Source organism: Procambarus clarkii, chromosome 91, assembly GCF_040958095.1.
Source record: "Procambarus clarkii isolate CNS0578487 chromosome 91, FALCON_Pclarkii_2.0, whole genome shotgun sequence".
NCBI classification, from domain to species: domain Eukaryota; kingdom Metazoa; phylum Arthropoda; class Malacostraca; order Decapoda; family Cambaridae; genus Procambarus; species Procambarus clarkii.
Window position 1 is genome coordinate 13,008,990 of NC_091240.1, and position 18,387 is coordinate 13,027,376.

The window sequence follows — 18,387 nt, forward strand, 5'->3', positions numbered from 1 at the left end:
CGTCCTCTAATTACTCAACACAAAGCTGCTATTAGGACAATATCTAACTCTGGCCCCAGACATCACTCGGTACCCCTACTCAAATCTCTGAATATGTTAGATATTAAGTCCCTGCACATCCTCTCATGTTTACTCTATATATTTAAATTCTGAATTGTAATGTCAATCCTGACCTTAAAAGCTTCCTAGAAGGTTGTAACAGAACCCATGAGCACCACACCAGAAACAAATACTTGTTTGATATTCCAAGAGTACGACTTATCCAAACTAGAAATTGAAATAAGTTTATTGAGGTAAAATACACACAAAGGGATGAAGCAGCTCAAGCTAGTCTCACCCCGTTACCAAACTAGAAATGCTCTACAAATCAAGGGACCCAGAATGTGGAATGACCTTCCCAATCATATCAAAGGCTGTGCCTCTCTCAACCAGTTTAAGAGTAGAACTAAGTGCTACCTAATTACCTCCATGTAACCTACCTTACCCCTAAATGTCAACCCATGTCTTACTATATTCAAACAATATTGATTATTGACCAACTTGTTTAACTGCTGATATCTGCCAATGTATAATCTTAAAGAAATTTGTAATCTTCTGTTTATTCCAAATGACTATCTGCTCCTCTGTTACAATTGCTGCTGTTAATGCAACTGGTAATTATTGCCATTCTTTCTTCTACTTCAGTTTAATTCATGCTTTTGATGTGACTTAGTGTTAAGTGTTAGGGTTAGTGTTGTGCCGGCACATGTAGCGGTAAAGAGTGCGGGTATTCTACTTCCTTCACCACACATCCAACATTATCTTCCCAACTCAGTATGCATCTATACATACTTTTACCTAAATAAACTATTTATTTAGTTATATATTATGTTTTTATTTATAAGTAGTATACATAATACAGGAAGCTTTTGTGTTTATATTTGAGGGTTGTATGAGGTCCCTCCCCGCCCCAGGAGTGACCCGCTGGCCCTCCCCAGGAGGAAGCCCACACCATAGCCCCCCCCCCCTCACTACTCTCGGGTCAACACACGCATCACCTGATTGGAAACGTTCCCAAAGAGCCCTGTCCCTCCCAGGAATCGAACTCGGGATCAAAGACTGAGTAGGGAACGAAGCCAACTTGTACTGTCTCGTCTTGGGTTTAACTTCGAGTTGTTTTATAATAATAATAATGATAATAATAATAAAAATGATAATAATCGAAAGGGAAAGTTTTCATTTAATAAACTTGTTGAGAATGTTGACATGTGCAGAGTTGCCCACATATAAAGTACATAGAGTGCCTATCAACCCAAACTGGTGTAATAACTTACATGAGGAAGGCAGGTGAGGTGGGAGGAGCATGGTGAGGAGGGCGCCCGGCCTGGTGCTGCTGCCCGAGGACCTCCTCCAGCGGCCCCGGTATATCCTGTGGCGGCGGCGGCGGCCAGCGGAGCGGCGACGACCGTCTCTCACCACCAGTGTACACCAACTGTGGGGCTGGCTGGCTGGCCACCCCTCCCCTGCTGGTGCCACCCCCCTCCCTGCTGGTGCCACCCCCCCTCCCTGCTGGTGCCACCCCCCTCCCTGCTGGTGCCACCCCCCTCCCGGCTGGTGCCACCCCCTCCCCTGCTGGTGCCACCCCCCTCCCCTGCTGGTGCCACCCCCTCCCGGCTAGTGCCACCCCCCTCCCGGCTGGTGCCACCCCCCTCCCGGCTGGTGCCACCCCCCTCCCGGCTGGTGCCACCCCCCTCCTGGCTGGTGCCACCCCCCCTCCCGGCTGGTGCCACCCCCCTCCCGGCCACCCCCTCCCTGCTGGTGCCACCCCCCTCCCTGCTGGTGCCACCCCCCTCCCGGCTGGTGCTACCCACCTCCCTGCTGGTGCCACCCACCTCCCCTGCTGGTGCCACCCACCACCCACAGCACGCGCCGTCCGGACCCCCCTGCACTCGTGATGCCATACTTGCCAGGGGCGTTTCTCATTGGCTCCCTGTGCCACGTCACCGTTCTTGACCAATCTGGTGCCACTGACGTCATACCGTCTTGGCGGGAAAACGTAGGGTCCGGCGCCATCTTGGCGTCCTAAAGGGCCTAAACCACTGGCCAAAACACTCTTCTTTGGCTAATTTTGCGCCAACGCGAGAACACCTCATGCTCCCACATATGTCAAATTGTTCTCTGGAAGATAGAGAACGTTCGTGTATATGACTGGATATGGATATGACTCTTACAGCTGGCGTGGGAGAAATATAAGGGGGAAGGGACACCGTCACACTAGTCTATGGAACTCACTCCCCAGTGAATTGAAAAGCTGTCAAACTTTTGCCTCATTTAAAAACAAAACCAAAAAGTACCTAATTTCATCTTCGTAGTTTCCTACACTGAGCTTTAAATTTGCTCTGTATCTAGTGTTACCCAATCTCCCAACCTTTATGTACTTAACCCAAACAACTTTATCATTGTGTTCATTGCTGTCTTCTTTTATGTGCTAGCCATATGCTGTATTGTGCCTACTAATTTTTGTTAAACTACCATTCAAGCTGTCATTGCAATCAATCTGAGCTACCTATGTGCTTAATATACCTACAATTTTCTCTCATCTTATATTTTTTTCTTCCTTTGTAACTGTTATCATTTTTTATAAATTTTGCAAGTATTTACATACTTAAAATTTTCTTAGATTAAGGACCTGCCCGAAACGCTGCGCGTACTAGTGGCTTTACAAGATTGTAATTACTATACTATGTATCCTCACAATCCCAATGTACATTCTTTTATATATATAAATAAAGTAATAAATAAATAAGATAAATAATGTCACCGCCCTATCCTTCTTCCTCCCAAGCTCTTTGACAACCCATCCTCGACTCAAGTCCATTACATTCAGCGGTCAACCCCACAGACGCATTCATAAATTTTAACATGCTGTTCATTCAAAACTGGAATTTTCTCAAGTATAAATTAACATTATAATATATTAGCATATTGTGTATAAATAGGCATAGGTTAGGTTAGGTCAGGTGTTTAGGTTCTGTTGGTGATTATTTGTATTTGTAGGACGTGGGTGAAGCATTTACAGCGTTGTGATTCGAATAAAATTCGTCAGTGAAGCACTTGTTCCGGATATGTTCGAACGTCAGCAGTTGTGAGTCGTGTGTAAACCGCTTTTCATTCATAAACAGGGGTTTGGCGGGTGCATGGAATCACTTTTGGATCTTTGTTTGGAGGACGGGCTGGGTTCGAACAAAATTCGGCAGTGAAGCACTTGTTCCGGATATGTTCGAACGTCAGCAGTTGTGAGTCGTGTGTAAACTGCTTTTCATTCATAAACGGGGTTTGGCGGGTGCTTGGAATCACTTTTGGATCTTTGTTTGGAGGACGGCCTGCTCTTTAAACATCAAAGCTCAAAGTATAGTGAACCGACGGTATACGAAACTGCAGTAACGATTTGACCGGTGGCCGTGGCGGGGCCATCAGCTGATGCCGTAAACCACAACACCACACCACCACCACCACCACCCCCGGGCGCCAGCCTTACGGTGCGGCAAGTCTCCCTCTAATGTACACTTCTGTTTAAGTCGCCGCTCCTCTGTCTACAGCACAACGCAACAAACACTTTTGAAACTCTTATCATCCTCACCATAAATGCGTGTTCAAACACCTGTACTGGTGCAGTCATCGGGAGGATAAACCCTTCATGTAAACTGCTCCTACTATCAAGAAGGTAGGTCCAGTTCTCTCTCTCTTTTTTTTTTTTTTTTTAACGTTCATCATTGCCTTTGATGACGATACATCCGAGGATAGAAGTGTTTCTGGAAATAGCAGGGCACAAAGTATCCTGTTCCATGCAATTCCCAAGATATCAAAGTGCACGATATCAGACCCAACAAACAAAGGGACTTAAGCACAGTGGACCACGAACACAGCGAGGAACTAGAGTTATCAGAAGTTACTGACATTTGTGGCTACAAAGTCAGATGCTACCAACCACTAGGTGACAGATTAGCGAAATATGTAATCCGACATGTTGCAGACATTAGTGCAGACGACATCAAGGCACAGCTTCAGGCAGATGACATTCCGATCCTCGAGTCAACAAATTTATGCTTAGAATAAACGGACAGCTGAATGATACAGGCACTGCCTTACTTTTCTAGACTCCTTTTCCCCTAATTGGGTTTGGATTAATGGCTTACTTCATAAACTAGAGGTGTACATACCGTATCCCACTCAATGCTTTAAATGTAATGGATTTAATCATACCTCAAAAGGCTGCACCAAAGACATTGTGGGAAATGCTCTAGTTCCCATTACACACAAGACTGTGTGTCAGATATACTAACCTGTTCAAACGGTAGTGCACTGAAACAACCTAACTCAGTCTGTCATCCATCGTTACTACATTCTCAACCACAACCTTTGCATGTACCTGATATATCTGTCACTGACCATCCAGCAACCCCAGAGTCCGATCATCTCCCACAAAAGGGTCCGTCTAATTACTGCAAGCTACCACAAGCTACACAAGCTTCACAAAGCTTCCTGGCATTACATTAGTAATGAATAAATATGATATGTTAGGTTAGGCTGACCTAACTTAACCTAGCCTAACCTAACCTAACCTAACCAAACCAAACCAAACCCACGCTTGGATCGTCGACTTGATTTGGCGTCACCAGCTCTTTATTTTCGTCTAATTTCTTTATAAAAAGATACTTTTCAGATTAAAATTATGTTTTTTCGTGTTGTACATTCAGCACCAACATTATAATGAGTAAATATATCATATTTATTCATTACTAACGTATTGCCAGGAAGCTTTGTGAAGCTTGTGGTAGCTTGCGGTAATTAGACGGACCGCCCACAAAATGTACAACCGAGTCCCGATCTTGTTGAAACCTCATGTCACTCGCATTGAAAATGCACTAAAAAAGACACTGGACCAACTCCTAACTAAATTTTTTGCACAATCCAACCCATCCCTGAGACTGACCCAACACACACATCCCATCTATATCTACAGACAATGACTTCCGATATAACGCAGCTAGCATTGCTGTACACTAAACGTTTTAACTGATGCTGGACAAACTCTTAAATTACTACTTAGCACGCCTTACTCATGTCACTCCCCAGGCTGATTTGTTACAAACCACAACCACCGGCACTAAGAGTTAGAAATCCTCATCTGTACAAACCTCCCAGCAACCTAGCACTTTGACTGAAAAACTACATAAATCCCACACTCCTGCAACACATACTCCAACCATCTCCCAGTGACCTGTATGTGCCACGCTGTACTACTAGCACATCCAGGAAGACATCTCGGACGTAAAGATCCGCAATACAACAACCTAACCAAACAAATATAAAACCTAACTATACATATATAAAACGCTGAACTGTAATGCCAATCCTGACCTCAAAAGCTTCATTGAAGGTTGTAACAGAACCCATGAGCACCACCAGAAATAAATACAGTTTTGATATTCCTAGAGTACGACTTAATCAAACTAGAAATGCTCTACAAATCAAGGGACCCAGAATGTGGAATGACCTTCCCAACCATGTTAAAGACTGTACCTCTCTCAACCAGTTTAAGATAAAAACTAAACACTACCTAATAAATTCCCTGTAACCTACCTCACTCCTCTATTGTCAACCCATGTCTGTTATTTTTTTTTAATCAACACTGTCAACCTATTGTATTTGTGCTGCTTTTTCAGTCATGTTCCCCCCTTTTTTTTTATCTTTATTTGTATTTGTTCTCAACACTTTTTATTCTTTATGCTCAATTAGTATTAAGTTCTAGATATTAATGTTTTTCTTGCCCGAAACGCATTGCGTAATAGTGGCTTTAGGCATTGTATGTACTAGCTCTATCTATATATCAATCCATTAATGTAACATCACTTGTATGTATGTACCTTACCTGAATAAACATATTTATTTATTTATTTATTTATTTATAAATCTTAATCTACTCTACCCCAACCTAACATAACCTTATAGACACTAACCGTACGTTACTTAACATAATCTAACCTATTCCAAGTTGGGACTGACTCCCAAATATACTTAAACTCACAAACTCAGTCTCTTGACTAAACCACATGCTTTCCATAACACAGTAACACTGCTACCACCATCAACACAACTCACCTTTGCCATTCTGAGTCACGTTCCACTCATGTTTATTTTTGTCATTATCCTCACACAAATAGACGCCCTTGATAACTTTCAAACTCTGCCAAATTATGAACATTGATGTGCCACTGTGAGCTACGCGTTTTTCAACATTATCAATCACTCGTGCAATCGTTGAAAGGAAAAACCTTCTTGCAAACTGCACATACTCACCTAGTTGCATTGCAAAGAGGAAGAAGAAAGACCCCATCAACACAAGACCCAACCCTTGTCAGCAGACATTGCTGCAGTAACAACAGCCACAGCTGGTCCGTAAAATTACTCAAAGCCCCTTAGCATTACATAAGTAGTGAAGAAATGTTGTGTATTTACACACTATAATAATGGTGTTGGATATCAAAAGGAGGAAAACAATATTAATACTCAGAAATAGTACTATTTTATAACAAAATCAGACAAAAATTATATGGCAGGTGATGCCGTAGGAATTTAGCGATTTATGCGCCACTGTTGTTGAGCGATTTATCCCAGATATGTTGTCTATTGAGAGCTGGCATATCAGCCTCCTGTACACTTTGGTGGCTTTAAGAATTGGGTGGGATTTGAGACCACAAAAACTTACTACTATTTCTGTCACATTCATCTAGTTGTACCATTTAGAATGCCCCTTAATTGTCGCCCAAGCATGCGTATTTGTGTGAGACAAATTATTTTCAATAGAAAACAACAAGCACAGAAGACATAATAGGACCATCTATTAGGAGATATTTAAAGGGTTCTAGGAATGCTTTGCGTAATAGTGGCTTAAATAGTATGTGCAATTCCTGTTTCTACAATTGTACATTACTCTTTACTCTTATGTTCCTTGTACACATTCTTTTGAATAAACATTGATTGATAGATACCATTCAAGATGTCGATACGACAGCAAAAAGACAAAAGATAAGTGATGTCAAAGGAATCAGATTCACCAAGGAGTTTATTGCAGGATATTTATTTATAGGGGGGTACCACCTCTGGTGCAATTATTAGGTTTTTTTATATATATTTATATGTAATAAACATTTTCTTTTATAATAAAAAGGGAAGGCAGGGAACACCAGTGAAATTCCATCCATTGTATACAAGAGAGCCTCTCATGCCCTTGCCCCACCCATAGCCCTACTGTTCAACAAATCTATAGAGTGTCACACCTTCCCTGATATCCTCAAAAAAGCAAGAGTAACGCCAGTCCATAAAGGAGGCAATCCGGCGGATATAAACAATTATAGACCGATATCAAATCTACCCATTCTATCAAAAATATTTGAAAAAATTATTTACAAACAGCTCTATTCCTACCTCGTAAAATTCGACATACTCAGCCCCTGCCAGTTTGGCTTCCGGTCCCAAAAGAGCACCAACGATGCAATCATTAGTCTCCTTGACGTAATCTACTCAGCCCTTGACAAAAATGAGTTTCCGATTGGACTCTTCATTGACCTAAGAAAAGCCTTTGATACTGTTAATCACAACTACCTCTTACTTAAACTCCAGCATTATGGAATCCGAGGCCTTGCCCTTGACTACATCCAATCCTATCTTAGTGACAGACACCAATATGTAACCATCAATGATACAACTTCCACTCTACCAATTACCGTTGGAGTGCCACAGGGCAGTATCTTAGGACCTCTTCTATTTCTTATATATATAAACGATCTGCCTAATGTCTCTAATATTCTCAAACCTATATTGTTTGCTGATGATACTACCCTTATCTATTCAGACCTCAACCCACATACACTAAATAATGTTGTGAATAATGAATTAAAAAAAGTCCACTTATGGATGTCAACGAACAAATTAACGTTAAACATCAAAAAGACTTACTACATCTTATTTGGAAGCAAATCATCAAATGCAATTCAGCTACAGATAGACAACACTAACATCAGTAATAAAAATGATGGCAAGTTTCTTGGCCTATTCCTAGACAAGAGACTCGACTTCAGCACCCACATTCAACACATAACTAAGAAAGTCTCTAAGACAGTTGGTATACTCTCCAAAATCAGATATTATGTTCCTAACTCTGCTCCCCACTCACTATATTATGCACTAATCTACCCCTATCTTAATTATGGTATCTGTGCATGGGGGTCTACCACTGCAAACCACCTTAAGCCCATCATCACGCAGCAAAAATCTGCTATCAGAATAATAACTAACTCTGCTTTCAGACAACACTCGGCTCCCTTGTTTAAATCCCTAAACTTGCTAAATATTAACTCCCTCCACACATTCTCTTGTGTCAACTACATTTACAAAACCCTGTTCTTAAATGCAAACCATGCTCTGAAACTCTCCCTGGACAGATGTAATAGGACCCATTATCACCACACCAGAAATAAATATATCTTTGATATCCCCAGGGTCAAACTTAATCTGTGTAAACACTATGCAAATTAAGGGACCTAGTCTATGGAACTCACTCCCTAGTGAATTGAAAAACTGTAAAACTTTTGCCTTATTTAAAAGCAAAACTAAAAAGTAACTAATTTCATCTTCTTAGTTTCCTACACTGAGCTTTAAATTTGCTCTGTACCTAGTGTTACCCAATCTCCTAATTTTTATGTATTTAACCCAAACAACCTTATCATTGTGTTCATTGCTGTCTTCTTTTATGTACTAGCCATATGCTGTATTGTGCCTACCAATTTTTGTCAACTACCATTCAAGCTGTCATTGCAATCAATCTTAGCTACCTATGTGCTTTAATATACTGTACCTACAATTTTCTTTCATCTTTTTTTTTTTTCTTGCCATGTAACTTATCATTTTTTTTTATAAATTTTGCAAGTATTTACCTACTTAAAATTTTCTTAGATTAAGGACCTGCCCGAAACACTGCACGTACTAGTGGCTTTACAAGATTGTAATTACCATATTATGTATCCTCACATTCCCAATGTACCTTCTTGTATATGCATAAATAAATAAATAAATAATAATTCATTGTGTTGGGGGGGACAGCAAGCCAGAGTGTATTCACACGTTTGGCTTTTATCGAGGCCTCCCCAAAGGCCGAATTACTGATCCTGCCCAGGTGCAACCCCAAAACAAGCTGACTAACTTCCGAGTACCTACTTACTGTTAGGTGAACAGAGGCATTCGGTGAAAGGAAATGTGCCCAACCATTTAATTCCCACCCGGGATTTGAACCCGGAATTCTCATGCATCAATTCTCAATTCTCAGCGTACTGGAGTGAACGATATGGAAGAAAATGCAAGATTGAACCAGTGAAGAGCAGAGGTGCCATAGGCACAATCAGAGAGCACTGTATAAACATCAGAGGTCCGCGGTTGTTCAGCGTCCTCCCAGCGACTAAAAGAAATATTGCCAGAACAACCATGGGCATCTTCAAGAGAAAACTGGACTGTTTTCTAAGAGAAGTTCCGGATCAACCGGGCTGTGGTGGGTATGTGGCCCTGCGGGCCGCTCCAAGCAACAGCCTGGTGGACCAAACTCTCACAAGTCGAGCCTGGCCTCGAGCCGGGCTTGGGGAGTAGAAGAACTCCCAGAACCCCATCAAGCAGGTATCAAGCAGGTATGCAGGCGATGAGTCACAATAACGTGGCTAAAGTAAGTTGACCAGACCACATACTAGAAGGTGAAGGGACGACGACGTTTCGGTCCGTCTTGGACCATTCTCAAGTTGATTGTGATGAGGAAGTAGATGCAGGCAATAAATAGGCTAGAGAGAGGTAAGGAGCAAAGTGTAGTAGAGGAGATAGTAGTAGGAATAAGAACTGCAGAGGGCCTATTGGCCATACGAGGCAGCTCCTATTATAACCACCGAATGAGGAGATAGTAATAGGAATAAGAAGAGGATAGTAAGGGAACGTAAAGAAAACAATGAACAGAAAAGAGAGAAAGAAAAAGAAAGAGAAAGAAAGATAAATGGAAGGGTAAGCTTATGTTAGGTCACGTTTGTTAGAAAAATTAGAGCATTTAAGTATATACTGTGAAAGGGAAGAGTCCACAGCAACAAAGCCAGAACTCAAGTTCATGTTGAGTACATTGTGTATTAGAGCCGATTCAACAAGATGGCGCCTGTGTACAGTAGAGGCAGGAAAGATTATTTTGGAGGAAGAACAATCAATAGGATGATTGGAATCCCTCACATGACAGAAGAGAGCATTGTTAGTGTCTGCAGACTTAACACTTCTCGTGTTCTTTAAGTCTGTCATTCAGTGTATGGCCAGTTTCGCCAAAGTATTGGAGAGGACAAGACGAACAGGAAATAGAGCAGACACCAGCAGCATTAGAAGCAGGAGGAGCAGTGTGAACTAGATTGCTACGAAGTGTGTTAGTTTGTCGAAAGGCAAACTTTATGTCAAGAGGACGAAAGGTATTGGTAAAAGTTTTGAGTTCAAATATGAAGGGAAGGCATAGTACAGTGCTACTAGTGTTGGAAGCAGGTTTTGGATGAAAGAAATTGCATTTTGCTTGAGAGTAGGCACAGTTGATGAAATGCAAAGGGTATGGATTTAATAAAAAATTAGTCTTAATTAATTAACACTGATTAATATAATCTTAATGATCATTAACTATAAAATTATGATCATAAAATTAATATATTCTTAATTCTAATTGGTAATTCATCTTAATTAAATTGCCATTAAACTTAACGGAAATAGATGTAATAATATCAATGAATAAACGAGTAGGCTTTTGCTAAGACGCTGAGGTAGATGTTTACGTAAATACATGGAAACATTACTGAGAAGTTAGGAACTTGTATGAATGAGAGAGCATTTTTTAACCAACAAAGAGTAAGCAACTTGGAACAGGTTTGGCTAGGTAGGCTCGGTCACTCATGAGATACTTTCGGCATTGGTTCTGCTTTCTTTGTTTTAACCATTGTTTTATCCATTCTAGTATTCTACCATTTATTCCATGTGTCTGTAATTTCTTTGCTAGTCTTTCAGGTGGTACCTTATCAAATGCTTTAAATATCCATGTAAACTACTACTACTACTGGAAGTCCTTTGTCTGAATAGTTGGTTACCATTTCCAAAAATTTGAGCAGGTTTGTAAAGCAGGATCTATTTTTAACAGTATCGCAAACTTTGGACCTGACTTTCGTCCAATTTTTTTCTCTTGAATCCAAACTTTGGACATGACTTGCGTCCACTACAAAAATATTTGTATAAAATTCATTTTTTATCCGATTGACCTCGGGATAGTATCAAAATAAGCGCCTTTAGAATGCACACAATTTGATACCAAAATGAAAGATATAACATGAAACTTGATGTCCGAACACTTGAAAGATTATAAATAGATTTTTGGTCAAAATATTAAAATATTTGGTAAAATTATATTTATTGTCCTATTATGTTGGGACTAGTTTTAAAATGCGCTCCTTTACGTTGTGAACAATTTGATATCAAAATGAAAGATGTAACACAAAAATTTATGTCAGAACACTGGAAAGATATAAATAATTTTGTGATGATGAGCTTCCAGAATTAAAATATTTGTTAAAATTACAGTTATTACTCTATTATTATGGGACTAGTTTTATAATGCACACCTTTTTATTGCGAACAATTTGATACCAAAATGAAAGACGTCACACGAAAATTGATGTTATTAAACTTAACGAGTTTACACATTAGGTTGCAGTGTACAAATTGGTGCTCGTTCACGGGTAACTTTAGGCTTTGCAGCGGGGAGTCTCGCCAGGCTTTTGGACATTATATTCATACACATCTGTAGGGAATTTAATTGTGAACACAATGATACCAAAACGAGCGACGTAGCACGAGAATTATGGTGAGAAAAATGGAGCGAGTATACACATTTTACTGATTTTGTGCGCTCACGGGTAATTTTTGCCGACTTTAGGCTTTGCTGTTGGGAGTCACGCTAGGCTTTTGGGCATTATTCATACACACCTGTAGGGAATTTAATTGCAAACACAATGACACCAAAACGAACGACGTAGCACGAGAATTAAGGTGAGAAAGCTGAAACGAGTATACACATTTAGGCGTCACCGTGCGCTTGCCCGCACGCTCGCCCGCACGCTCACCCGCACATTGGGTCCATGACCTCTAAGTTGACCACGCGTGTGTCGGGTGAGTGATAGCGTTAACAAACCCATGTTGCATCGATTTTACAAGATTGTTCACCGAGATGGTAAATAAGATTGTTCACCAAGATGGTAAATAAGATTGTTCACTGAGATGGTAAATGATTCTTTCTCTTAGAATTCTCTTCATGAGCTTGCAAATGTGTGATGTAAAGCTGATTGGATGGTAGTTTTCTGCTGAGCTCTTTCTGCCTTTTTGAAAATAGGAGTGACATTTGAGTATTACTCCTATTAGGTGTCTACCATTCTGTTATCCTTGACTTGTATGAGCTTACATTTGACCGAAAGGAAAATTGTTTTAACTTTATGCATCTTTATTTTGATGATGGTAATATTATTTTCCTTATGATTCGAGTTAGGAGCATGCACCTTTGTGTAAAAATGTTGATCACAAATACGTTTCTCAAATATTCATGTATGGATATCTTCCATATTAATATGTCATTGTGGTATATATATGCAGATGCTCTGGTGAAAGAGGCAGGAAATAATGATTATTTAAACCACTGATGTCTAAGGACCTGCGACGAAATGAGTACTGTACAAGTGACTTCACCCTACTGAGGGACCATTCAGCAAGAGGTATGTCATTACACTCATTGCTATATTTTGTTTGTGATTTATTGTTGTAATAGTGGTATACTGTATGACAATATATTTGTACCATCCAGAATATAAATTTTTTGTAAGCTTCATTAACTGAATGTACTATACTATATATAGTCTTCGATTTTTACACTTCAGACATTCAGGATGTGGGGCATTAGAAATATGAGGAAGAAAGTGTTTTTGGGTGTGGGCATTGTGGTTGGTATTATACTTTTAGACCAGATTTATCTTCATATCTGGCTGTCCACACCCAATACCAACTTTCAAAGATCTCTGCACGTAGACGATGTTCGTCAGTTATTGCGTGCTGGAGAAGATGCTGCTGTCACAACTCTTCTCTTTGATCCAGTTATTCTTAATGCATGGAGCAGCAATTCACATGTAGCTGCACCTGGTGTGTGTATCTTTTTGTGTCACGTCATAGGCCCACTCACTTTTGCGGTTACTGCTGCTCAGCTCAGGGACAAGGTAACAATTTACATTACTTTTATTATCTATATAATAATGTATTTGTTTTGAACAGTATTTGTTATATTATAGAAAATGTTTATATGTATGTATGCACAGTAATAATTGAGCAGCCATAAAACCAGCATTGAATGTAATGAAATGCCATTTCCTGGGTGATCCCCGGAGGCTCCCTGGAGTTTATTGGGCTAATGTATGTTATATTAGACCGGGACATTAGCTAAGGAGTTCAGACCTACCAGGGACCAGCGCCAGAACCTGGCCCCTTCAGAGAGGTTTCAGGGAGCAATGGCCCCTGGAAAAATCTCCCCTTGTGGTAGGGGTTTTTATCTGCCATCGACCGGGGTTAGGCACCCAGAAAGGTAGGCATAACAAAACAAACCCCACATGGTAAAAATTTAACAAAAAAACGAACAGAGAGGTAGAAACTCCCTACAATCCCAAGGAAACAAGCAAACATCGCTCTTTACTGCCACGCTGATCGTCCGTGCAGCCCTCCCCGCCTCGAGAAGGAGAGAAGGGGGGTGGCCCCGGACCTCACCGCACCGGCTGCCTAGCATAAACAGCCGAAGGTGGGACCACAGCTGCAGCAACGCTTCTGGAGGGAAAGACAAGGAGCGGCCCAAGAGCCCTAAACAAAACCCAGCCAGGTCCGAACCCGGGACAGAAACAGATGGAACGGAAACAGATGATACCTGATCAACCAGGCTGTGACTCATACGTCAGGCTGCGAGCAGCCGCGTCCAACAGCTTGGTTGATCAGTCCGGCAACCAGGAGGCCTGGTCGACGACCGGGCCGCGGGGACGCTAAGCCCCGGAAGCACCTCAAGGTAACCTCAAGGTAGGCCTCCAGTTCACCAGGAAACCGAACCCATGGATCCCATGGATGGGTATGAAACCGAACCCATGGATGGGCACTAGTGGCTTCGTTGTTGGTCTCCCTCCTGCGTGCTTCATCTCAGTAGCATTGTGTAGTTTTCCTGTCTTGTCTTTCCCTTCAGGGTTGTTCCGGGACCGTTGTCTGGTGCCGTGTACTGTTGCCTCTCTTGGGTGGTGCTGGCAGAGCCGCACCAGCTTGAGTTCGGTGTTGCTGTTCCTTCTGCTATATTCCGCTTGCTGTCATGGGCGTTGTTTCACCTCCGGCCAGCTCTAGCACTTCCGGTGCCGTCCTGGTCATTGACCTGGGTGGTCATTTTCTTTCTTCTCCTTGGTTTGTCATGATCCCTTCGGTTCTGGTGTGTTTTTGTTTTGTTTTTTCAGGTCTCCTTCTTCCGTTGATGGTGACCTCTAGGGGCAGGTTGGAGTTTCCGGCTCTTCTCCGGCGCCCATGTTTTTCTGCCTCATTTGGTCCTCGTCATTGGTTGTTCGTTTATTGCATTCTCTTTTTCAGGTGGCGTTTGGGTCTGCTGTTTTCCGGAGGGGTCCTTGGGTTGCTGCTCTGTTGGTCTGGCCGGGGGGTGCTTCCTCTGTTGTTCGGTTGAGGTTCATCGGTGTTCTCTTCCTTCCTTCCTGTTCTGGGGTTCGGGTCTCCCGGGTTGTCTGTAAGGACTTTTCGTTTCGTCTGTGATCTTGTTTTTATGTTAGGGCACGTGGCGTCCACCTCCCGGATCCTTCCTTCTTTTTCTTATCTGTGGTGAGGTAGCTCCGGGAAGCCGACGGGGCTCCCCCCAGAAAACCAGCGTTGAATGTAATGAAACGGCATTTTTGGGGCAAGTCCCGGAGGCTCCCCAACATCCCTCCCTCCCTCCGGTCGGCGGTGTTTTTCGCGCTTTTTGACATCCAGCCTAAGAACTGAAGGTTGGGTCACCGGCGAGTGGGTCTAGGGCTCCCACTTCCCCCTCCCAGGGACGGGGGGTTGCACAGACAGTGGCGCGGCGACATGATGACATCATGCTAGTTTGCAAATTTTTGTTTAGGGAGTTCTGTCCACTTGTTCGGCCCTCGGTCGCAATAGTTTCACCAGAATAGGGGTTTTTGGGCGCCTACCTCTCTTGGTGCCTGTCCCGGTCGACGGCAGACATAGAATGCTCCCAACCACAGGGGGGGGGGTCTCTATAGGCCATTGCTCCTTGTGCCTTTCTAGAGGGTGCCAGGTTCTAGCTTGTGGTCCCCGGTAGGCAAGAACTCCATACATTGACTGATACCAGAAAGATATACATATCCATTCAGTCTGGATAGCTCCGGGGAGCCTCCAGGACTCGCCCAGAAAATGGCGTTTCATTACATTAAACGCTGGCTTTTACTATTGCAGCCAACATTTCTGTCACGCCTTGCTCAACTAGGCTTCACCATTATACTCTTTGAGAGTCCTGAGGGTCAGCAGTCACATGTGTTCTTGATGAGGCATGGATCTCCACTACATTTGGTGGTGCTTCATCTGCAGTCCTCTGGTCAGTTTTTGCTTTTACGTTTAAACAAATTAAAAGCATCATTCTATGTCGCCAAGAGGCAGTTGATAGCTCTCTTAATTATAATACATAAGGATACTTTGTAGTTGTCATGTTTTTTGTAGTGATTTCTGCATTCTACTATACGAGAGAAATTCTGTAATCTGTTGTGAAATGCCTGACCCCTGTGCTGCAAGGAGGTAGGTACTTTTTGTATGCACAAGAAACAAAAATTTAAAAAATTATTTTATCTTCCTATGTTGTTCAAATGTCTGTCATCATTGGAAAATTACATAAAATTGTGTCTTATGGTGTGGTGAAGCGATGAAGTCCCAATGACATTATCAAATTTTGATCGCCAGCAAGGCAGACTAGGGAATCGTATACCTGTCGATGATTCCGAGGATCAGTATTCCCGTGACTCGGTCTCTGACCAGGTCTCCTGGTTGGTGAGTGGTCAACTAGGCTGTTAGACAGCCTGACATATGAGTCACAGCCTGGTTAATCAGGTATCATTTGATATAATCAGGTAGCATTAAATATATTTTCTGGAGGGAGCCCCTTTGGCTCCCTGGGGTTATCTGGGCTGATATGAATGTATTAGATTGTGGTGTCAGTCAAGTGAATGGAGTTTCAGGCATCCCTGTGTACAGGAGTTGTAGCAGACACGTGAAAAAAGGCTAACATAGTTCCAATCTACAAAAGTGGCGGCAGGGAAGACCCCTCTCGATTATAGATCAGTATGGTTGACAAGTGTAATGGTCAAAATATTGGAAAAAATAATTAAAACTAAATGGGTAGAACGCCTGGAGAGAAACGATATAATATCAGACTGTGAGTATGGTTTTCGATCTGGAAAATCCTGTGTAACGAATTTACTCAGTTTCTATGATCGAGCCACAGAGATTTTACAGGAAAGAGATGGTTGGGTTGACTGCAACTATCTGGACCTAAAAAAAGAGGCTTTTGACGGAGTTCCACATAAAAGGTTGATCTGGAAACTGGAAAACATGGAAGGGGTTGACCAGACCACACACTAGAAGGTGAAGGGATGACGACGTTTCGGTCCTGGACCATTCTCAAGTCGATTGTGATGAGGAAGATTGATTGATAAAGATTAAGCCACCCAAGAGGTGGCACGGGCATGAATAGCCCATAAGTGGTACAAATTTTTTTTTTTTCAGTATTCTGAGGTTGCATTTAACCATCTAGCTGTTATCGCGGGGGAGGATACTGCTTCACAGTCTTTATGAGGGTGTCCAGCTGCTGGACACCTTTGTTGACCAGGAGAGTGGCTGTGTTGATGGCTTCAGGGTGGCCACTGCAAGATTCAGGAACTCTTAAAGCTCTTCTAAGGTCGTTGGTTGCTTCACATTCCAGAAGATAGTGAAGTAATGGCTTTTCTGTGACAGTTTGGCAGAAGATGCACTCTCTGTTGGGGGTTCACCAATCTCCCAGTTGCATCTGTAACTTAGATGTAGTCTATATAACCTAACTGCTATTTTCCTGTGGATTCCTTTTGGGATATTTAACCTTTCTAATTTGGTTGCCTGAAGATACCATGTTGCAGATGGCGAACCTTCAGCTACTCTCTGGTGTAGGTAGGCTTTGTTGAGATGTGAGAGTTTTTTGGTGATGATGTTTTTTATGTTCTCTAGGCTGGGTTGAATTGTTTTATGTATCATTGGATGATGAGTTGCCAATTTAGCAATTTCATCAGCTTTTTCATTTAATGGGATTCCAACATGGGATGGGATCCAGTTTAAGGTTATGTTGAGTCCTTTGCCTTTAGCGACTGCTCCAAGATACAAAATGGTGGTAATTATTTCCACGTTATCCTTCCACAGTTTTTGTCCTAGTATTTGAAGTGCAGCTTTTGAGTCTGTGTGTATGATTGCATTTTGAGTGTTTTGTGCAATCACATATGCAAATGCCTGTTGTATGGCAAACAGCTCAGTTTGGGTTGATGATACTAGTCCTCCCAGTCTCCAATATGCCTGTACACTGGCTGTGCAAAGAGCAGCGCCAGCACTCTCATATTCTGTGTCCACCGATCCGTCTGTGAAGATGTGGGTGGCTCCTGCAACTGCTGTGCTATACATTTGCTCTTCTATTATGCACCTTAGGATTGTCGGATCATAGGCAGCCTTTTTCATTGGGAGACTTTCCATTACTATTTTGAAAGTAGGCTCTTCCCACGGTGCAGAAGGAGTGTAATTTGGGTGTGGATGATCACCCTCTCTATCAAGAATCATGCTTTTTAAATGTAGTCTGTTTACGACTTTTCCTGCTCTTGCAGCCCAAGAGTTTCCATTGTTTTGGCCTAGTCCAACCACCAAGGCCTGCCGTACTGGGATTGGATCAGAAGAAATAATTATCTTACTGATAATTGTAGCTGTCCTTTGTGATATTCTTTCTTGTAGAGAGGGCAAACCCGTCTCCAGTCTAAGAGTTTCAAGCCTGGTTCACATGGGGGCTCCCAGTGCGGCTCCCATAGCATTGTTTTGGGCAACTTCAAGCTTTTTCCACTGTTGGTGTGATAGATTTGTGAGTGCAGGTGCGGCATAATCGATCACTGATCTGACTGCCTGTACATAGTATGTGCGAAGGACTTGCAGATTGGCTCCTCCAGAAAGGGAGGAGCAAATCTATAT

General features: G+C 42.2%; 2 protein-coding genes across 6 annotated transcripts in view; one reads left to right on the plus strand and one right to left on the minus strand.

Moving 5' to 3' along the window:
- LOC123774037 (5-hydroxytryptamine receptor 6) overlaps positions 1-1,533 on the minus strand; it is a 51,274-nt gene extending 49,741 nt beyond the window's left edge. For both annotated transcript variants that reach the window (XR_011225961.1, XM_045768147.2), the window contains exon 1: positions 1,314-1,533. The gene's annotated coding sequence lies outside the window, so the exon portion shown is untranslated. The remainder of the gene's footprint in view (positions 1-1,313) is intronic.
- The window catches only part of LOC123774033 (ribitol-5-phosphate transferase FKTN), a 75,149-nt gene that overhangs the window by 41,403 nt on the left and 15,359 nt on the right, over positions 1-18,387 (plus strand). The window contains exons 1-4 of one of the 4 annotated variants that reach the window (XM_045768143.2): positions 3,306-3,703; positions 12,788-12,851; positions 13,014-13,346; positions 15,598-15,736. In XM_045768143.2, the coding sequence (XP_045624099.2) occupies positions 13,023-13,346; positions 15,598-15,736 (463 nt within the window). In that variant the 5' untranslated portion in view covers positions 3,306-3,703; positions 12,788-12,851; positions 13,014-13,022. Of the gene's footprint in view, positions 1-3,305; positions 3,704-3,772; positions 3,974-12,732; positions 12,852-13,013; positions 13,347-15,597; positions 15,737-18,387 lie in introns of those variants that run through there. The other 3 variants (XM_045768140.2, XM_045768142.2, XM_069318798.1) reach the window with 3 other exon arrangements.